Source organism: Urocampus carinirostris, chromosome 15, assembly GCF_059441175.1.
Source record: "Urocampus carinirostris isolate Australia breed hairy pipefish chromosome 15, RoL_Ucar_1.0, whole genome shotgun sequence".
NCBI lineage: Eukaryota > Metazoa > Chordata > Actinopteri > Syngnathiformes > Syngnathidae > Urocampus > Urocampus carinirostris.
Window position 1 is genome coordinate 10,335,729 of NC_142363.1, and position 22,897 is coordinate 10,358,625.

Here is a 22,897-nt window from a genome sequence, read left to right on the forward strand (position 1 = left end):
ATAATTTGAATAAGAAAATGTATTATTCTACTTAATTATATTTGCATGTATTTTTTCCTTCTACAGTGAACGTCCAAGGTACTTAATTTTTGAACATTTTTTTTATAATACTCATTCATGTCCAGGGTTGGGTAGAGTTACTTTAACTTGATTACTTTCAATTACTTTTGGATTACTCCAATACCAAATATGCTAATAAAAGACAAAATAAACTAAATATGAATAAAATTATGACTCACAACAGGTGGTAAGCTTTCTCTCCTGGCTTTGATCTCTTTGATCTCCGGCAAAACTAACATAAAATGCGACAAGTCAAGTCAAGTCAAGTCATTTTTATTTGTATAGCCCTAAATCACGAAGAGTCTCAAAGGGCTTCACAGATTATTACGCTATATTACACAGACTATTTTTCAGCCGACGAGAGGAGTAGGTTATTCATATGCTATGGAGTAGAAGTGAGTTTTAAGCCAAGTCAAGTCAAGTCAAGTCAAATTTATTTATATAGCCCTTAATCACAAAAAATGTCTCAAAGGACTGCACAGGATTACAGTTACAAAATTACACAATTACCTGATCTTAAACCAGCTTAAGCTTAGATTTAAACATTTCCACTGAGGTTGCAGATCGGATCTCAGGGGGAAGAGCATTCCACAGCACCGGTGCCCGGATGGAGAACGCTCTCGAACCAGCAGAACACTTCTTTGCTCATGGGATCACCAGAAGACCGGCACTCTCAGATCGTAGGCTTCGGACCGGGACATAGGGGCAAATCAGATCTGAAAAATAAGAGGGAGCAAGTCCATGTATGATTTTGTATAATACTAAGAGAACCTTGAAATCACATCTAAGGCTAACTGGGAGCCAATGCAGGTTAGCCAAAATCGGTGTTATGTGATCGTACTTTTTTGTCCTAGTTAAAAGCCGAAACAAAATGAAAATAAATCCAACAGCTTGCCAACATCATTTTTGCCGTTCTATGTATTTCGTTACTTCCCAAGCCTGCACAAAATTCAGTAATTTTATTCATATTTAGTTTCTTTTGTCTTTTATTAGCATATTTGGTATTGGAGTAATCCAAAAGTAATTGAAAGTAATCAAGTTAAAGTAACCCTACCCAACCCTGTAAACTACATTAATAAACACGTTTGGGAAAAAATATGGCGTAAGATTATTTTGTAAGGGAATATACGACAGTTTGTAAGGGTATGGAGCCGTGGAGGTGGACAGGTAGGTATACCAATAGATATGAATTGACTTGAATCTTTGATCATTGAAATTGTATTAATCTTCAAAACTTTTGTGCTATTTGACAACACTAATAATTGATGTTTTAGGGTCAACATTCTTAGTACAAAAAGGAGGACATGTGAAGAACGGCGAAACAGTGTGAATTTAGCGCCTCCTGTAGGCGTCACCGCGTAATAACGCGCAATCCGTTTGAACGCTTTACAAGTAGTCCTCGTCCTTAAGTCGCCGTCGCCTCCCGCGGGTGAGCAGCAAAGCCAACCAAAAAGGACGAAAATGGCGCTTAGTCAAGGAACAAAGAAAAAAGTTTGCTACTACTATGACGGTGAGTTCCACCTTTCTTCGCGTACTTAAAGTGCTCACTGATTTACGCAGCCGACAGTTTATCGCCATCAGATGCTTGCCTAATTTCCTCGTTTGCCAATCGTGTACATTAGCTCGGCAGCTAGCCGAAAGCTCGAGCTGCTTTCATTGTTGAATCCAGTTCCAAGGGACCACGTTTATTTGGCTTTATTTTGTTAATGGTTGGAAATGTCTTGTAATTTCATGCGTTATTGGCGTATTCCGAGCATAATGGGCATGTTGTGTCCGTGTTCATTTGTTGCTTAAGCTAACAATGGCCATAAGCGCTTCATTGTCAACACTGTGCATAGCTAGCATCCGTGTAGCTCATTGATCGGCAAGCTAGCAGAACGTGGAACTCGTTTGTTGATTTCGATGCAATTTTACATAAATGCCCCTGTGTGTGATCGTTCCCTGACTCTTTGTGTTTATTGTAGTCAGAAATATAAATGTAATTCTTAAGTGCAATACTTTACACTCAAGACTTTCTCTTCTGCGCACCAATGCTTTGCACAGGAATGCACTGTCTGCGCGGTGATACAAGTATCCGCCTCTTGTGAAATATTTTACTCTCATTCTAGGTGATGTTGGAAATTATTACTATGGCCAGGGGCACCCGATGAAGCCCCACCGCATCCGTATGACACACAATCTGCTGCTCAACTATGGTCTCTACAGAAAGATGGAGATATATGTAGGTTTTCTGAGTTTGAAATATCTCTTTTCGATCCCCACTACCCCAAAATTTCAATTAAACTCGCTGTATTCATAACATCCCCATCTTTTCAGGCATGAAAATATCTCACCCTTGGGAGAAATTCGTTGTCGTGAAGTCAAAAGGGGAATCTAATGTGAATTGTTAAGATCCTTGGAGAAATTCTTTTGAGGGGGTATAAAACCCATTACAATTCACATGCTAGACAGTAATATTGCCAGATACATCTCTGGGGATAATCTTAGCCTAGGTGTTACCCTGCTCAGGACCAAATTAGCTGAAAATAATAAATCACCATAGTAACTGAGCCAAGCAAAACATAACCTGCTTTGATGTAAGCAACTTGATGCTAAATTCAGCCAAGATAATAAACTAATCAATATATGTTTGGATTATAGTGTAACCGTTATACAGTGTACTGGAACATAACTTCTGACCTTTTTAGCCACAGACTCATTTTGTATGCCCAAATATTGTATAAAAAGAAATGTAGTCTGTATTGCGTGAAACACGTGAATGATATGAATGTGTGCTTTGAACATACTCAAAATGAGCAAAATGTTATGCCGATAGGGTAATGAATCTATTTCTCATTATAATGCAGTACAATAAATAATCGGGATAATTGGATTTTGTGCAGTGTGCATTTTGGAGGAAAATCATAAAGTGTTTGCTGTATCAACATAGTTTTAGTGAATGCACTGTAAAACGTTATCTTACAATATTGGGAGAAAATTGTACCACCTTTTAAGATAATCTTTTAACCTGATATTATGGTAAAATTATAAAGCATTAGTTCTAAGGGCAAATTTGTATAACTTGGTAGACTGTAAATCGTTTTTTAAAGTATTTTTCTTGAAGTGAGAATTTATCTGATTTTCTAGATAAAATTCTATTCTAAAAGTGGTTTCTTATTAGAGAAAAAATACAAAATAAACCACAAATATGCAGAATTATTTACCAATGGGTGTAAGAATTTATTTTTTGAGACTATGTGAGCGGTTCTCAACCTCTTTTTGTAACATACCCCTTTGGAAGTATATCCTAAGTTTTTTTTGCAATGTTATACATAAACAATGATAATATCCCATTTGCAAGTCCTCCTAAGTGGTTGTCGTAAATATTTGTTTTTGCAACTACCAGAAATGATAAACTTATTCTTTAAAATTACCAGCTTTCTGTAAATAACCTTATTTTAAAGATGGATGTTTACATTTTCCTGAAATTACATTAAATGACTTAAATATGAATGGTTCTGTTTAAATTTATGTGAATCCATTTGTACTCACTGGGGTTCCCTCATATCCCCTTGGGGGTAAAAGTATTCCCTTTTTAATTCTAGTTAAAATTGTCTTGGTTATATAGTTAACATTGTTTACAGCAAGATTAGACATAGTTCCAGGATTAAGATGTTAAAAAGACTTACAAAATGAAAAAGAAGATATTAAGGAATGTTAGGATAGATTTGCAAAACCAATATGAGGTAGTGCGACTGTTGAGCGTGCATCAAAACAATAGTACAATGAACAAGTAGTAAAATGACATTTAGCCGCAACTTATTTCCCCAAAAAATTGAGAAATAACGTATGAATTTTGGTTTTTCTCTACATGAGCAAGTTCTGTATTTTTCCGTCCTTTGCACTTGAGAATAACCGTAATAATGTTTTATTTTATGGAATTATTACAATTAAATATTTTACAACTATTACAAAACAAGTGATGTAATCAAGTTGGTTTACAAAAAATTAGGACCAACCAACAGTTTCTATCACTTTTTATGTACATACTTTTGTGAACCATGCTTCTGTAGCACTGAACTGGTTTAAATTTTATTTTTTTCAGCGTCCGCACAAAGCAAGCGGCGAGGAGATGACCAAGTACCACAGTGACGATTACATCAAATTCCTACGCTCAATCCGTCCAGACAACATGTCAGAATACAGCAAGCAAATGCAGCGGTGTAAGACTGATTTTGATGTTTTTGCAGTATTCTTCTTCTTTTTTTTCCCACAACTCAGTTTTTTAAATTTATTTTTCTATCCCAGTTAATGTAGGAGAAGATTGTCCTGTGTTTGATGGTCTATTTGAGTTCTGCCAGCTCTCTGGAGGAGGCTCTGTTGGTAAGACGCTGGTTGAGGCACACATTTGTCATTGTACTGTGTTAAATTCAGGCTGCTTATTCTCATGTCCTCTATTTCAGCCGGTGCTGTTAAGTTGAACAAACAGCAGACAGACATAGCCATCAACTGGGCGGGCGGTCTGCATCACGCCAAGAAGTCAGAAGCCTCTGGGTTTTGCTACGTCAATGACATCGTCCTTGCTATACTTGAGTTACTCAAGTGAGTTCCCAGCTTTGCCACAATTTTTGGAACAGTTTTTTTTAAAAAAAATGGGTGATGGAAAATAAACACTGGCAGAAAAAATCTTTTTTTTTTTTTGGAGTTGTGAGATATTTTTTTGTTCTAGAAAAAAAATGAACTATACTTATAATAAGGTCAATTGTCTTATCTAAGACATTGTGTGGTTCATTTGAAGAATATTATCTTGATAGAAAATATTTTTTTGAATAAAGAATAAATGCTTATTTTAAGGATCATTTTCTTATTTTGTTAGTAAACGAAGTCTAAAACACACTTAGAATGTTCTGCTGATGGGACAAAAATGTCATTTATATAGGTGCAGTATGAAGATTAATTGGGGTCATATTGGATTTAGTTTTTTTTTTTTCGCGCAAAAGCATTGTGTGTCTGATGTACTAAATAGTTTGAGGAAAAACACTAAAACCTAATCTTACACCATTCAAAGAAAATGGTACCTTTTTTAAATGTATTTTTTTACTGGTTATTGTGGTATAATGTGAAAATTGATACCTAAAATAAGCAAATTTGATAGTAGATTGTTTTGCTCAAGTACTGTTATTTTTTTATCTCAAAATAAGAAAAATGATCTGCGATCTCCTAAATAAGATTGTGTTACTTCAAAGTGGATTTTTCTTGTTAGCGAAAAAATGAGAAACTAGTGAAATGCAAAATAATTGAAAAATTATTTATAAGTCTTTGCCTATGTGTGTTCTTTTTTGTGCAGAATAATCTATTTCCCATGCTTTTACAATGTTCCAACAGTAAAGGAATAATGAATTCTGCTGCTCTTTTTTTAGGTACCACCAGCGAGTTCTCTACATAGACATTGACATCCATCACGGGGATGGAGTGGAGGAGGCCTTCTACACGACAGACCGTGTCATGACTGTGTCATTCCACAAGTATGGAGAGTACTTCCCTGGAACTGGCGACCTGAGAGTATGTACTTGAAAAGCAACACAGACTTTCAAAAAGACTAAATACTGTAGTGACAACTCTATTTGTCCTTTGCAGGACATTGGTGCTGGGAAGGGAAAATATTATGCTGTGAATTACCCTCTGAGAGATGGGATTGACGACGAGTCTTATGAAGCCATATTCAAGCCTGTGAGTAGATAAGACATGAGGTCTGGTGGAAAGAAGTGTTTTTAAGCAGATGTCTTGTGTAGATCATGGCCAAGGTGATGGAGATGTACCAGCCCAGTGCTGTGGTTCTGCAATGTGGCGCCGATTCTTTGTCAGGGGATCGACTTGGCTGCTTTAACCTCACCATTAAAGGTAAGGAGGCGTGCTTGCTTTGATGACACCTCAAGAGGCATTTTTTTGACTAGCCACGTGTGTTCCTCAGGTCATGCCAAGTGTGTTGAATACATGAAAAGCTTCAACTTGCCGCTTCTCATGCTGGGAGGAGGAGGCTACACCATCCGAAATGTTGCACGTTGCTGGACTTATGAAACTGCTGTAGCACTTGATACATCAATTCCTAATGGTACGTGTGTATTTAAATAGTGTAGATTATGGAATAATGTGTATATTTTAGTATCTGTTCATATTTATTTAGCTAAATTCTTCAAAATTACATTCATACTTTCTGCCCATTGAATTACTAATATCAGCCTTTGGCAAATGTGGATAAACCTAAATTATTATTTATCTGTATTTTTTAAAAATCCATTTTAATGCCCAGAACTCCCATACAATGACTACTTTGAGTACTTTGGACCAGACTTCAAGCTGCACATCAGCCCCTCTAACATGACCAACCAGAACACCAATGACTACCTGGAGAAAATAAAGTAAGTCTACTACACTGGACTATTCCTGCTTTAACCGTTTCTCACTTGTGTGCAATTTGAAGAAAGAGGTTTTTTGGTACATTCATCTCAAAAGTATATAATGTATTTTCGTGAATTTAAGTCACTCAAGTATAAAACGCAGGAGATAAAGACAGGTAAGCCGCATTGGACTCTGTCCGGTAACTTTTTTGGGGGGAAAAAAAAAGTTACATATGTATCTACGGCTCTAATGAGTTAGGTGGTCAGAAGAGACAAAACACGATTACAGTCAATTACGATGTTAGTTTTTGGTGTGAAATAAGCCACATTTTGGCATGAAACTCAACCATAAATTATTTATTTGTCATGGTTTTGTCGCACAACTAGACGCCAGCTTAGTGGGTAGAAGAGACTCTTTTTGCTAGAAAATCTTCCGGCAGAGAAGACGTGGTTAACTTTTTGCACATAAAATGGATGCTGTAGTTTTTAGCATGGAAGACACTAGTCTCCGGAAATAGCATGCTAGTTTCAAGTAAAAGAAAGGGGTTGAAAGAGGTGAGAGAAAATTACACTGTGACAAAGCTACCAATTGCCAATACTCTTCCATAGTTAACTATGCCGGTTTAATAGCAAAATATACATTTTCTTTGAAAAGTACGAAAATCTGGGGGGGCATCGAGCAATGTTAATTTTTGTATTGAAAATGTTAATAGTTGATTGTGACAAATATTAAACAGTTTTATTCATACCAAATTTCATGGAAAAAAAGTTGTTAATGATGTCTTACTTTGTTTGCATATATTTTTATTTAACATTGTCTAGGACCACTTTCAATTAAAACATGGCACTCCTAGATGCCACTGGGGAAAACGCATTCGCCCAAATCCTCTTTCCATTCTGAAATATGACTGTCGATATTTGGCCTCTACTGAGGATCCATTTTATATTTATAGTCCATGTAGAATTTACTCTGAAGTATGTCACAACAGTCATCCTTATTCTCATGTCCTCTATTTCATAACATTTTTAACACGTTTCTGGAGAATTTTTTTTCTTTCTAAGTCCCTTATTTGTCATTTGAGACAGGATCTGAGAAATTGTAAAGAAATTCTAAAGATCTGACCTATTGTCCTCCCAGGCAGCGTTTATTTGAGAACCTGCGCATGCTGCCCCACGCTCCAGGGGTGCAGATGCAGGCAATCCCAGAGGACGCCGTACAAGAGGATAGTGGCGACGAGGAAGAGGAAGATCCCAACAAACGCATCTCAAGTATGAATTTGTATTCGTGCGTGTCAATCTCATAAATGTGCCATAGCTTGAATTCAAACGTCCTTTTGTGTTTTCAGTCCGAGCTCATGACAAGAGGATAGCTTGCGAGGAAGAGTTCTCTGACTCCGAAGATGAAGGCGAAGGAGGTCGTAGAAACACGACCAACTTCAAGAAGGCAAAACGCGCCAAGACTGAAGGAGAGAAAGAAAGTGAAGAAAAGGAGAAGAAAGGTGAGGAGGAAATAAAAGGTATTTATTCTTTTTTTCTTTTTTTTTTGACACTGGCCAAAGGATCTTCATGGGTGGAAAATTGAGATTTTCTTGCATTTATTTTTTCACTCCATTACCTTCAAAACCGTTTAAGATACCTGCACTAAATAAATGGACGGACTTTCAGAAAGTTAAATGTAAATGTTCTGCATTTATATAACGCTTTTCAAGTCAATGAAGACCTCTCAAAGCGCTCTACAATGTGCTTCACACTTTTCCCTTTTACACACTAACTATAACCCATAGCAGTGTCAGCCATCCAAGGCGCCTACCTGCTTATTGGGGGCATTAGGGATTCAGTGTCTTGCCCAAGGACCTTTCGACATATAACACGGGGGAGCCGGAAATCGAACCTGCGACTTCTTCAATTTTATTTTGGAGGATTTTTTTTTTTTTTTTGAACAAAATTGATTAAAGCACACAATGGTTTGTCTACAAATGAGTATCATTAATAAACTTAAAAGGACATTGTATTATTTAGCGCCACCTAGTGGTAAAACAGCTTCCGTATTAAAACAAAACCCCTATAGATTTAAGCATTGACCTAAAATACACGAACTGTCATAAAAACTTGCATTTTTATAATTACTGGTGGGTTGATGAATTCAAATTTCTTGCATAACACGGGCCTCACCCAAAGAAAGGGGCAAAAATCCAACATCTTTCTGCTAAGAGTACTACTCAAAAGGTTTGGCAAAAAAAAGTAAAATAGTACGTTTTGGTCACTCTGAATCTCTGTGGTTTGTATTCTTCCTTGTGCTTTTTAGCACTACACCTTATAGTGACATTTAGTGGTCAAATAATACACACAGTCCCTTTAAGATTACAATTAACTGTTTGAAACAACAACAACCTATGAATATATTATGGACGACAATTTCAGAATGAACATTTTTGACTTGCAGCTCTATTTTGGTTGTTAGATATCCGATATTAGGATCCTTTGCTAGAATTATTTATTGTTTTTGTTTTATTTCACACAATAATTCCGGTGGGTCATGTTACTTGTTAAACATCTGCTTGGATCATTATTGTAGTACCCCAATCCACATAGGCAAATGCGGAAACTAAAAAAAATGTTATGATTTGTTTGTCAGCCTTTGTTACAACTTGTGCTTCACCTAATTTTAATAACTAATATCTGACTTTGTCATACATAGAACACACAATTGTTTATATTATAAAACCCAATATATTGAAATGTTCCTATTGCGTTCATGTTTTTTTGTGAATGAATTATCCTTGTGAATTATTATCCTTTTTGCTCATTTTGAGACCTAAAACACGTTTATTACATCATGGACATGTCATATGTGGTTCAGTTTTATGTTTAATTTACACCACAAGCACAAAATTGCAGGCTTTTTATCAGTTGTTATAGCAGTGTCCTATTCCTAATTACAGAAATAAAAGAAGAAGAGAAGGCACCAGAAGAGGAGAAAATGGACACATCAAAGTGAGCAAACACTTATTGACCCAGTGTCCTGGAAGTGGTTTTAATGGTGTCACTCGCTGCCCCTTAGGCCAAAAGAGGAGTCGAAGACACCTTAAAATCCACTGCACCCAATGAGGCCAGCGCTGGAAAGAAAAGATCTTAAAGAAACGTTGTCTTTTTTATACTTTGTGGGTGGGGGGTTTGCTTCGGTGGTATAGTTTATAAGACGGGACTGGAAGTTGTTGTTTTTCCTCCGTTCCCCCCTCCCCTTTGACACTTTTCCAATATTTCAAGCTAAAGTCAGCAAAAGTATTTTGTAAGTTTTTCATCTTCACCAAAACCTTTCATGCGCCCACATATGCATTCTGTAATTTTGGAAACTGGTTCAAATGACTTGTCATGCATAGTTTTTATAACTCATTAATTTAACTTATTTAAATGATAACTTGGACCCTTTTTTTTATATAACACATCATCAGTCCCAATTATATCCTGTACCTTTGAGGGAATAGTTCTTGCATGTTTGTATAATAGAGTCTTTTCTATGACACTTCTGTCTCAGTAGTTTTTCCTGTTGTAATTTGAAGCCCTGTTCCGAAAGATTAGTGGCACATTTGTGCCATTTCAATGAAACAAATTACAATTCATACACTAAATTAGAACCGTATTCTGATTGGCTAATGGATTGACAAATCATTTTAATCTTTGAAACCCACAGTCCTGCCTAATGATTGAATTATCTGCAGCAATCTTTTGAAAATTGGCCACAGACTGAAGATTGTTCCCCTCCTATGTACTTCATAATCATTTAAAGTGACAGTCTATTATTTATCGCTTCCTAGTGGTTAAAAAAAGTCAAGAAATAATAAGCAAAAATACATAGACTATTGTATAAATGTGAAATTGTAATACTCATACAGCAAAAATGATTGTGTTTTCCATAGAATGAGGCTCACAAGAGTGAGCCGACATGATTACCCTCCATCTGCAGGACAATTTCTTTGGGGGGAAACGTGTGCTTTGTCACCTTAGGTCTTTATAGCAGGGGTCGGGAACCTATGCCTCACGAGTCTCGTATAGCTCTTTTCATTAGTACATATGGCGCAGAGTTTAGTTGAAAATTGCGCAGTGAATTCATGTTTCATACAGAACTAATCTCAGACGTGCGAAGCAGAGATTACACTGAATGGACAAAGCTTTGGTCCAGTACGTTTAGGACACAATTTTAATTACAGTTTACAGTCATGGTGTCCCACCAAGGAACCTTTTTGGCTGTAAATTGCTAAATAATCCTTTGTATGGAAGTTAATGAAACAATTTGTTAATTGTTGAGACACTGGTGAAAAGCCACACAAGTCTTTAATTACCCAAAAGCTCTAGCAATACACCTAGAGCAATTTTATTGGGTGAACAGGAGGAATAGGTATACACAGGGCGCGCACTCCTCGCCCAGCGTCATTTTCACTGAAGGTAAATACATTGGTATCCTTTTTTGCATTTTTTTATTTTATTTTTTTACAAAAGAACTTTGCTTGCACCTTGTTTTGTAACAATTATTTGGGACAAAAATAAGCTTCAACACTTAAAAGGTGCCTCCCTGCCGCAGATACTTAAGTGGTGTGCAGTATTATTTTGGCATTACCATTTAATACATTTTATCACACATCACACAATGAAATGTGCTGAAGAATTAGCTTTTTTCTGGAGAGCAGATTTGGCGGTTTTGTTCTAATTTGTCTTCAAACTTATGGTGTGGCGCTCTCAAAAAAAAAAAAAAAAATCATAATATCTTAGCTTTTATGGCTTTTGAGTCAAAAATGTTCTTGACCCTTGCTCTATAGTGAGCATACTTAGTGCTTTGTAAAACTAGTTACATCTTTTCAGTTACTCAACGCCAGGGCTGGCAAACCCGGTCCTCAAGCTGCATGTTTTGGAGGTTTCTCTCTTCCTACTCGGGGGATGCAAAATTTCAGCTTGTTAGCAAGATGGGAATCACTTGGATTGGAGCAGAAAAACTCCAAAAACATGCACACGTGGCTCTCGAGGACCGGGTTTGCCACCCTTGCACTACTCAAAACGGCAACATCTTCTCGTCAAATATTACGCAATCACTAAAAACTGAAATGAAAAATCAGACCACCCAAGTATTACCAGTTTTAATATAAAATCTCATTACATATACAGGTAATGCCAATATTTTTAAGAAGTGTTAAAAAGAGTTGTGTATATATAGGAAACACATTCAAGACATAAACTGTCTTTACCACTCCTAATAGTAAAGTGAATGAATAATTTTAACACACATTTGATTCCATGAGTTTAGAGCCAATGGCTCTGCTCTGTTGCAGTACCGCCAGTTCCTAGCAACTCATCTTGCTCCACAGGTTCGATAAGTTCGCTGGGCTGCTCAGATGGTGGCGATCGGGGGGAATGGGCTGCCCTCTGAATGCGGACCTGAATTAACACAAGAACACTTGAAGATCTTCCCATGTAATGCAAATAAAAGTTGAGTTTACCCTTTTTGCGATTGTCGGTCTCCGCCTGCATGGACACAGGTACAGGAATGACATACAGGCAGCAAAGCAGCGGAAGGAAAACACCATTTCCAGCACGGACATCAGGATAAGCGGAACCCACAGAATGATTGTAGTACTCTGAGGAGGAAAAAGGGTTGAGGATTGAGCTGACACAGGCAATGTTCCCGCTAAGCTGCGTGTGTGCACAATTGCGCACTACCCAGAGCTTTTTCATGCACAAGAAAATCTAGCCTGTTCACAAAAATCAGGGCTTGAAATTGCTAATTAAAAAGCCAATTAAGTCAAGGTTACAGTGCATGAAATTAAAAATACACGGGTTCTCTTGGTGCTGTGTTCTGAATGCAGTATTTTGAAGTCAATGTCGAAGTAGAACGAAGTTGAGTAAAGTCAGTAGAGTTTTTCGAGAACCGGCTTCTTTGGCTCTGCTCACTAAAAATAACAGTCTCTTTCAAGTCCTAACCGGCTCTTTGGGTTGTTTTTTGCGTCTTTAATCTCAACACGCATTGGACACAGGTTAACTGAACAAATTGTCCTCACGTAGATGCGGGTGGGGTCAAAAGGACATTCATAGGTGATGCTGGAAGATCCGACACCAAGTCTGAGTTGAGTGCAGTGGGTCAGCAGGCTTCGTCCCCTGTGAACGATGGCAGTGACCACGGAAGTGATCAGGCCCAAAGTGGAGGAGATGGCCAAGAGCCCTGCTATGAAGCTGAACACCAGCAGGACCCACTTCTACAATGACATCACAAAAAAAGGGTAACCGTGAAATTGCCACGATATGGCAAAAAAAGACCGATATCGTGCAGGTGTAGGCATTGACTGATGTTTTTTGTATATGCTGTTAGAGTCTCAAATTCAGAACATTGGGGGGGGGGGGGGGGGGGGGGATGTGGTATAATGTAGAGCTATCTTGTTTGCATTTATGAATATACATGCAGATGTTTCATTTGATTTCCGGATCCTCCTTGTTATGTCAAAGTGTCCTTGGGCAAGACACTGAATCCCTAATGCCCCCAATAAGCAGGTTGGCGCCTTGCATGACTGACTCCCTATTGGTGTGTGTGAATGGGTAAGTGTGAAGCACACTGTAAAGCGCTTTGGGAAGTCTTCATTGACTTGAAAAGCGTCATATAAATGCTCTCTCTCACTCACTCTCTCTCTCTCGATACTAAAATCAGCCATCCTTGGGCCTGAGCAACAAATCATAAATCATATATCCAAGTGTCATTTCAAAATATGTATTAACAAAAATCAGAAATCACTTCATGAAAACAGCTTATGACAGTATTGTGCTCTTACCCGTTTAATGCGGTTTATTTGTTGAAATTAGGAGTACAGCGTTAAATTGTGACGCTGTTGCTTTAAGAGGCGGAGCTTCCGCTCTGCTGGGCTCTCACAGGTAAAACGGGAGGGAGGAATACGAGCAAAGGAGGCAATTTCTCTTTTGTCTCATAGTTAAGTAGTAAATCCTGGAGTTGAAAATGTAATATTTCATTTATTATTACCAGCATTGGAAAACGTTGGTTAGTGTAACGCTGTATACCAACAGAAACCATATTAAAAGAAAAAGTATGTTCCCCTCCTCCAGTTTTTTTTTAATTTGTAAACATTTTGGAACAGTATCAGGGAAACACTTCAAGAGTCTCTTGCTGACCCCAGACCTACCAACCTTCTGCCGTCCATTGTACCTGACTCATATCACTCGCGTAGGTCTGTGTTTATTTTACCGAAACAAAGGAAGAGTGGCGGGCCAAACCAACTCCAAATTTGGGAGGGAAGAATTGCCCCAGATGGTAAAACTCACCTCATCTTTTGGGCTGAACGTGGCCAAATATCTGACTAGAGAATGAATGCAGAGTAAGGTTTGATAGTGCAAGTGACAGATACATGTTAAAACGATTTTTCTCATCGAGCCAGCCCAAACTCCGCCTAGACATGAGATTCCTTCCGGAAATATCCTGTACTTTCCAATTACTCACTCCGGCATTGTTTGTCACCATGCCTAAGGGCAATTTTCTAACAGTGAATGGATGAAAACAAAAACTTAAAAACAACTCACAAAAGCTAGGTCGTTTTGTATTGAAGAAGAAAACATCAACAGCCATTTTGTAAAAAAAAAAACCTGCCAATCAAAATTGTAAAAAAAAAAGAGACATTTTTTTAAAAATAATGTCATTTGACTCCTTTTCACCCAAAATGTTAACCTATTTTTTTCAAGGCTCCAAGGTTGTTTTGAACTAGATAGCCGCAAAAGTAAAATACTTTTGTTTGAACATGTTTGTTATGGCAATCTAGATTTGTAGACAATAACTAGTATCCTGGAATAGATTGTTTGGCTTCGGTGGTCCCATTGTAGTTTTTTTTTTGGCAAAATGCAAGTTTGATGGAAACAAGCAAAGGAAAGTAAAACATTTCTCACCAAAACTCTGCTTTTCTTGTTTTTGGACAAGACGATTGCAATTATTCCACCAATGATTCCCTGAGAAGAATACAAACAAGAGCAGTTTTACATGTTCATATTTCCATGTTTTCAAATTAAGTCAGTGTTAAAGGTGTTAAGACCCTAACCGGAATATACATATAAAAAATAATGGAACCCACGATGTTTTTGTTTGGTCCTAAGCTTAATCTAGGGCTAGGATAAGAACCAGTGACGTGCGGTGAGGTTCTTGTCTGGCGAGGCGCAGTCGGATCTACAAATAACGAACTTACAACCCTATTAATCATTTGATTGGTTGAACAAGAAAGAAATACAGTATATAAACTAGCATATTGTCTTAATTTATAAAGGAAGTCTATGTCCTGCTCCTTTTGAATACAAACACCAATGGAAAAGTAATTCTCCAATATTAAAAAGTCCTACAATGAGATAAAAATACCGGGCGGCTTGACTAGCAGTTAGCTAGCTAATAATATTCCTAATTCAATTGTTTGGGGATCAAGTGTGCGCCAAACCAGAATTATTGGTCTCACTATCGCCCCCCGCCCTGAGGAAAGAGAATTGCGTGCCTTACTTTTTCATCATCATTCTGTCCTGCTCCCTTACTCCTCCCACACCTATCTCCATAACTTCTTAAACCAGACCTGGGTACTCCGGTCCTCGAGGTAGGCATGTCCTGCATGATTTTGGAGGTTTCTCTTCTTTAACACAGATGATACAAACGAACAGCTCGTTTGCAAGCTAGCAAGAGCTTGGAATTAGCTGTATTGGAGCAGAGAAACCTCAAAAACCAGGCAGGAAATGTGGTCTTTGAGGACTGGAGTTCCCAGGTCTGCCTTGAACCAATATCGGTTCTCTGTTGGCAACTGCCAACTTCCGCCATGGTAACTGCTCATAATAAACCTGCATTTTTTTAATTGATATTATCCTATTCATCTGTATTACTGTATTTTTGAGCACAGGTACTCTTTGAATGTGTTTTACAGCTATTTAGGTTTGAATTATATTTTTTCGATTAAATGGTTTTCAGCTATTTGGCCTCCTTGAACTTTGTGACTTTTTGCCACATTTCAGACTTCAAACATAAAGATATAAAACTGTGATTTCTTGTGAAGCATTACCAATAAGTGGGACACAATCATGAAGTGGAACACACTCTATTGGATATTTTAAACTTTTTTAACAAATAAAAAACAAAAAAGTGGGTGTGCAAAATTATTTAGCCCCTTTACTTTTAGTGCAGCAAACTGTGTCCAGAAGTTCAGTGAGGATCTCTGAATGATTCAATGTTGATCAAAATGATTGACGATGATAAATGGAATCCACCTGTGTGTAATCAAGTCTCTGTATGAATGCACCTGCACTGTGATAGTCTCAGAGGTCTGTTTAAAGCGCAGAGAGCATCATGAAGAATGAGGAACACACCAGGCAGGTCCGAGATACTGTTGTGGAGAAGTTCAAAGCTGGATTTTGATACAAAAAGATTTCCCAAGCTTTAGACATCCCACTGTGCAAGCAATAATATTGAAACGGAAGAAGTATCAGACCACTGCAAATCTACCAAGATCGGGCCGCCCCCCTAAACTTTCAGCTCATACGAGGAGAAAACTGATCAGAGATGCAGCCAAGAGGCCCATGATCACTCTGGATGAAAAGCAGACGTCTACTGCTGAGGTGGGAGGATCTGTCCGGAGGACAACAATCAGTCGTATACTGCACAAATCTGGCCTTTATGGAAGAGTGGCAAGAAGGAAGCCATTTCTTAAAGATATCCATAAAAAGTGTTGTTTAAAGTTTGCCACAAGCCACCTGGGAGACACAACAAACATGTGGAACAAGGTGCTTTGGTCAGATGAGACCAAAATCCAACTTTTTGGCAACAATGCAAAACGTTATGTTTGGCATAAAATCAGCACAGCTCATCACCCTCAACACACTATCCCCACAGTCAAACATGGTGGTGGCAGCATCATGGTTTGAGCCTGCTTTTCTTCAGCAGGGATAGGGAAGATGGTTAAAATTGATGGGAAGATGGATGGAGCCAAATACTATTCTAGAAGAAAACCTGATGGAGTCCGCAAAAGACCTAAGACTGGGACGGAGATTTGTCTTCCAACAAGACAATGATCCAAAACATTAAGCAAAAGCCACAATGGAATGGTTCACCAAAAACATATCAAGGTGTTAGAATGGCCAAGTCAAAGTCCAGACCCCAATCCAATTGAGGATCTGTGGAAAGAACTGAAAACTGCTGTTCACGAACGCTTTCCATCCAACCTCACTGAGCTCGAGCTGTTTTGCAAGGAGGAATGGGCAAAAATATCAGTATCTCGATGTGCAAAACTGCTAAAGACATACTCCAAGCGACTTGCAGCTGTAATCGCAGCAGAAGGTGGCGCTACATAGTATAAACTCAATGGGGCTGAATAATTTTGCACACCCACTTTTTCGATTTTTATTTGTTAAAAAAAGTTTAAAATATCCAATAAAGTGTGTTCCACTTCATGATTGTGTCCCACTTATTGTTGATGCGTCACAAGAAATTACAGTTTTATATCTTTATGTTTAAAGTCTGAAATGTGGCAAAAGGTCACAAAGTTCAAGGGGGCCCAAATAGTTTCGTAAGCCACTGTAAAACATATATATATATATATATCATCTCGTCTCGTCTCGTCTCGTATCATCTCATTAGCTACACCGCTTATCTTCAGTAGCGTCGCAGGGGTGCTGGAGCCCATCCCAGCAATCATCAGGCAGTGGGCAGGGGACACCCTGAACTGGTTGCCAGCCAATCGCAGGGCACACGGGCACAGACAACTCACTCGCTCATTTACACCGAGGGACAATTTGGACCGACCAATTCACCTGAAATGCATGTTTAACATACAAACCCCGCACAGGAAGTCTGGAGCTGGATTTGAACCCACGCAGGAGGTTCCCAAGACATGAACTGTGCCGCACATGCGCTAACCACTGCGCTGCCGTGCTGCCTATCAAAAACTTAAAAAGTTAAATGCTAAAAATTGTTGACATTCAATACATACAGTCTATTTAAACTATCATAATTTTATATTTCCATGATGACAGCCTCACTGCCTCCCCTGACTGACAAGAACAAAAAGTAAATAAATACATAAATAAAAACTCTAACAGGCAATTTTGGAATTGAGCAAAAACACCAATCCATCCCAGAAATAACAGTACTATTCAAATATGCAAAACAACATTGATATAAATGATTGCATGTCAAAGGTTTTTACCATTAGTCCGGCCACTATGGCGATGACATTAGTGATGGCGTAGACTAAAATGCGGGCCTGGGCGTGCACGCTGATGTGCCTCAAGACGGCCCCGTGCACCAGGGCGCCGAGCAGAAAGTTGACGTGGCCCACCAGCACCAGCGCCAAGCCCATCTTCATCAGCGTTTTGTTGTCTTTCAGGTTGGCGCAGCACACTCCTACACAAATACGCAAGTATTTAGCACTGGACGGAAGTAACTCATTAAAAATACTTCGTAAGCGAATTTTGTGCGCATGTATCTGCTTTTTTTAATTTTCTTGTTCCTTAATGGACAGTTTGTATTATTAGCGTCTTCTAGTAGTAAAAAACAAAAAAATCAATATCAACTTAATTATTATTTAAACAACAACAAAAAACATGAATTATGATAGTGTCATGATTACTGATTTGACTCTGTGCCCGCTCCTTTGGCGCCAACTGCCTCGGACTATGATTGGCTCCCTGTCACTATTTAAACCCACTCCTTCTGTCCCCTTTTGTCAGTCCGTCTGCAAACCTCAGTTGACACTAAGCAAGCCTTTTTCAACCCTGACTCCCACCTGTTTTTTTTTTTTGCTCATGCCTGTCCCCCGGCTTCGACCCGTTTTTGATCCGACCACGTCTACTCTCTTTTCTAGACAGGACCCACTTGTGTAGCGCTTCTCCTAGGTTTTATTGGAAGAAAGGAAAGGGTTGCACCCACGATCCGGTGAAAGCTGGGCGCGGGAAGCAGTTTGCTCTGAACGCGGAAGTGGGACTTCCGGGGCGAGCGATGGCGGTGTCAGGAATGGAAAAACGGGTCAGTAGCCGGGACAGGACAGCAAAAACGTGGTCAAGGTCAAAAGCAATCGTAAGACAGGAAAAGAGAGTAGACGTGTTCAGATCAAAAACGGGTCAAAGCCGGGGGACAGGCATGAGCAAAAAACAGGTGGGAGTCAGGATCGAAAAAGGCTTTCCTAGTCTTAACAGAGGTTCAAAGACGGACTGACAAAAGGGGACAGATAGTAGAGGGTTTAAATAGGGACAGAGAACCAACCAGAGTCTGAGGCAGTTGGCGCCAAAGGAGCGGGCACAGCTCAGTCAAATCAGTAATCATGACAGATATAAACATTCATTTTTATAAGAACTGAGCTTCCTAGGTAACAGGAATTTCTGTGCTTACAAAGTTGGTTGAGGCGTCTTCACATTTATGGAGTTGGCTTGCGCAAAGAACTTGCAAAACAAGTTCTTTGTTTTGTGTCAAAATATTATTACTTACTGGCATTCACACGCCAAGTGATGATTAAAACGGTTCAGTCTTGGATTTCAAACTACAATCGCATCACATATACAGTATATACATAGGAGACATTAAATTATACGCACTGTCTCTTTATGACAGGGGTTTCGCAAAATTTTGGTTTGAAAAAAATTGCCCAAGAAAATTGCTTGATTAATGTATTTGTTTGTTTATTCGATAGAGACTCTTAAATCTGATACATCAACAATATATAAGGAATATAGATAACATAAGCCAATCCATTTTTTCATGTTTGCAACAACCTGCACAAGTTGTGTTTCATTGTCTACAGTATTTGTTTATAAATAGGATGGTTCATCCAATTGGTTTTAAAACATATGCAAATAAATATATTCATTTACAATTTCCATTGAAAACTACAGAGCAATTGGGTAACTTCATAAGTGTTTTATTGCATAAAATCCAATATCTTGATAAATTATATTAATCTTAAATAACGTGTTGGCCGTGAGCTCAATGGAAAAAGTTTGTTTTTATGAGGTTTCGAAGAAGGGGCACGGGCTAAGAAATCCAGGTGACTGAGAATGTATTGCCTTAAACCAGAGATGTCAAACTCGTTTGAGTTTAGGGGTCACATTGTTGAAAAACCCTTCTCACGAGGCCGGACTGGTAGATTAAAGAGGGAAAAGGGAAAGAGAAAGAAAGAGGGAGAGAGAGAAAGAGAAAGAGAAAGAGAAAGAGAAAGAGAAAGAGAAAGAGAGAGAGACTGAGAGAAAAATAGAGATTGATTGAAAAATAGAGAAAATGAGAGACTATGAGAGAGAAAGAGACAAAGACAGGGACAAAGACAGAGAAAAATAGAGAATGATAGAATAATAGAGAGAATGAGAGAGAGAGAGAGAGAGAGAGAGAGAGAGAGAGAGAGGGAGAGAGAACAAGACAAAGACAGAAAGAGACAAAGACAGAGAGAAAAAGACAAAGACAGAGAGAAAGTGAGAAAAATAGAGAATGAAAGAAAAATAGAGACAATGAGAGAGAAAGAGAGAGAAAGAGACAAATACAGAGAGAAAGAATGCAAGAATGCAAGAAAGAAAGAAAGAAAGAACACAAGAAAGAAAGAAAGAATACAAGAAAGAAAGAATACAAGAAAGAAAGAAACAAAGAATGAAAGAAAGAAAAAAGAAACAAATAAAGAAAGAAACAAAGAGATAAAGAAATAACGAAATAACGGAAAAAACAAAGACACAAAGAAAGAAAGACACTTTGAGACAGAAAAAAAACAGAAAACAGAGAGAAACAAAGAGAGGGGAAAGGGGAGAGGGGGGGCAAGAGAAAGAGACAAAGAGAGAGAGAGTAAGGGAGAGGGTGAGAAAAGGGGGGATGAGAGGAAGAGAAAGAGAGACAAATAGAAAGAAAGCGAGAGAGGGGAAAAAGGAATGAAGAGAGACACTTTGAGAAAGAGTGAAACAAAGAGAGGCAGAAAGAGACAGGAAAAAAGAAAGAGCAAGACAAAGGAAAAAGAGAGTCAAAGCGACCAAGTTAGAAAGAGTGTGAAAATGAGAGAGGGAGATGAAAAAATACAGCTCCAGTTTCTTTGTGGTGGTGCCCGTCTTTGACAAGGCGGACAGATTTCAAACCACAGCTTTTTTCTGTCTTTTGTTTCTCTAAGCTTTGACTGGCAGGCTGGATTCAAACCCTCGGCGGTCCTGAGCCCGTGTCTTAAACTAAGACTTAAAACAACATTGAGATAGGCGTTTGCCTAAATGTTCCGTTTAATAGATGGTAGTCACCTGTCAGCATATACTGTACAACTACAATGGGTTGAGTGACATGTGGCTTTGGCGACAGCCCGTGGACGTATTAAAAACTACAGGTCGTCGATTGACTACAAGCGGCTTTTTTTTGTTCTTATGCTTCTCTCAGAATCGTCTTGCTGGCAGGATTAAATCTGTTGGCCGTAGTTTGATGACCCCTGCTACTTACTTACTTCAAACTAAAAATGGAGTAAGTAATACATTGTTCCGATTCTACGGCGCTTCTATGCCGTGGTTATTACACATTTAAGTTTACATCGTAGGTTTGTCTGAATGATGCGAGTCATTTGGTTTACTAAAAAAGGGGGAAAATAGAAAAGGAAAAAGCTTTTAAACAATATATTTGGAGCTTCTTCACAATTCAAATAAAAAGAAAAAAAGACCACGCCTAAAGACAGAAGGTTGCCCCGGTCATTCCAAGTCCAAAAAACAAAACAGAATCGTCGTAAACATACCGCAGTTCACCATGATTGAAGTCGTATTCCTTTCTTTTACGCGAGAAATGTTGAAGTGCTCTCATTTCTGAAAGCTTTTAAGGAAAAAGCGTCATTTTAGTGAGCGACTTGTTTCTCTTAACCGACGCTCACCTGCAACTTCCTCACCTGAGCGGAAGCTCCGCCTCTATGCATTACTGTACACTTTTTTTATTTTAAGTGCGTATGTGAGCTTGTGTGTGTAGGAGTTGAAAAATTTATTCTTTTATATCTTATTCTTTTAATAAAGCAGTCGATTTTATTTGTGTTTTTATTGCAAGTATATCGTTAGAGGAAGAAGCTTGCACCGCCCTGCATGAGTATGCGCGTACCGGATGAGGCGAACCAGTCATAAAACCGAACATAACGTAGTACTACTTCATGTACAATGTCGTGTTCTTGTAGATGCATGTCCCTCTTTATTTTTTCAACAGCCTAATGACATAATTGCATGAAACAAATCTTTAATTACGTTACGTTTATATTTGTGTGTGTGACGCATTCACTGTTCAATGTAATTTGGATGCTCCTGTCTTGAGTGCATCATCGGTACTGACATAACGTTTTCCTTGATGTTATATTATTAAAAATATAACATGCTTGATGGCTGTTGAGATTGTCGTGTTTGTTTTGCTGCTGTTGGTGTCGGTGGATTTGTTCAGACCGAGGACAATCGACTTTGGCCTGGACGGATCTATTGACACTAACAAAGATGTTATATAATGAAATTGTGAATATGCTTGATTGCTAATAAGATTTTCGAGAAGGGTTGTTCAAACCTCACTTTGTGTTTGCTGTTAAAAACGTCATATTGGAATATAATATTGTGAATGTGCTTAATTGCTGTTGAGATTGTCATGATTGTTTTCTGTTATTAGTGTCAATACATTTGTTCAAACCAAAAAAAAACCCAAAATATTATTATATTGTGACATAAAACATATTGGAAATATCTGCACAAACGTCTAAATTACATAGTCTGTAGTCACATACACCAATGTGTATTGTTTACTAATTAAAACCTAATAAAGACGGGGTGCAGATTCCTTAATTCTGACACTAATGAACAATGTGTGTGTTCTGTACATTCTATGTAGGCTCTTATCAAATAATGTATTACAGTTTAATACAAGGTAAATAAAATGTAATTATAGTTCAAATTCAAAATGATATTAATGTAAATGTGTATTAAATGTAGGTATAGCGTCACCAAAATGCCCTTAATACATCATTGCTCTTGACAACGTTTTCCTTGATGTTATATTATTAAATTGTGACATAATATAAATTGGAAATATCTGCACTCACTACTAAATTAAGTAGTCTGTGGTAACAAACACTAATGTGTATTGTTTAACATTTGAAGCCTAATAAATGAGTTGTACAGATTCCTTAATTCTGTGACTAATAAACAATGTGTGTGTTTTAACTCATATGTAGGCTCTTTTCTAATGAGTTGTTGCGTTTTACAGTTTAACACAAGGTAAATAAATTGTAAGTATAGTTTGAATTCAAAGTTATATCAATGTAATTCAGTTTTATAAGACAAATGTTTTTATTAAATGTAAGTCAAGTATCACCATCATGCCTTTATTACATCATTGCTACTGGCATAACGTTTTTCCTTGAAGTTTTTAAAAGTTATATTATGACATAAGGTATATTGGAAATGTCTAGTTAAGTCATGTTTATTTGTTTAGTTCT

At 38.0% G+C, this 22,897-nt stretch overlaps 2 protein-coding genes across 3 annotated transcripts; one reads left to right on the forward strand and one right to left on the reverse strand.

Moving 5' to 3' along the window:
* Positions 1 to 1,391: 1,391 nt before the first annotated feature.
* Positions 1,392 to 9,960, forward strand: LOC148351522 (putative histone deacetylase 1-B). 2 transcript variants are annotated; one of them, XM_088353800.1, is made up of 14 exons: positions 1,392 to 1,570; positions 2,169 to 2,281; positions 4,145 to 4,262; positions 4,348 to 4,422; positions 4,503 to 4,641; positions 5,460 to 5,601; positions 5,677 to 5,769; positions 5,832 to 5,940; positions 6,011 to 6,151; positions 6,350 to 6,458; positions 7,576 to 7,706; positions 7,784 to 7,954; positions 9,380 to 9,431; positions 9,499 to 9,960. In XM_088353800.1, exons 1-14 carry the CDS (start codon positions 1,522 to 1,524, stop codon positions 9,524 to 9,526), a joined length of 1,470 nt encoding a protein of 489 aa, XP_088209926.1. In that variant the 5' UTR covers positions 1,392 to 1,521; the 3' UTR covers positions 9,527 to 9,960. The 2 variants fall into 2 exon arrangements, with proteins under 2 accessions (XP_088209926.1, XP_088209927.1); XM_088353801.1 differs by having other exon boundaries at positions 1,395 to 1,570; positions 7,784 to 7,936.
* Positions 9,961 to 11,551: 1,591 nt separating this feature from the next.
* tmem54a (transmembrane protein 54a) lies at positions 11,552 to 21,341 on the reverse strand. The gene is made up of 6 exons (XM_088353802.1): positions 21,176 to 21,341; positions 17,648 to 17,844; positions 14,367 to 14,426; positions 12,485 to 12,679; positions 11,927 to 12,064; positions 11,552 to 11,864 (listed from the first exon to the last, which is right to left on the reverse strand). Exons 1-6 carry the CDS (start codon positions 21,186 to 21,188, stop codon positions 11,730 to 11,732), a joined length of 738 nt encoding a protein of 245 aa, XP_088209928.1. The 5' UTR covers positions 21,189 to 21,341; the 3' UTR covers positions 11,552 to 11,729.
* Between the last annotated feature and the right edge of the window lie 1,556 nt (positions 21,342 to 22,897).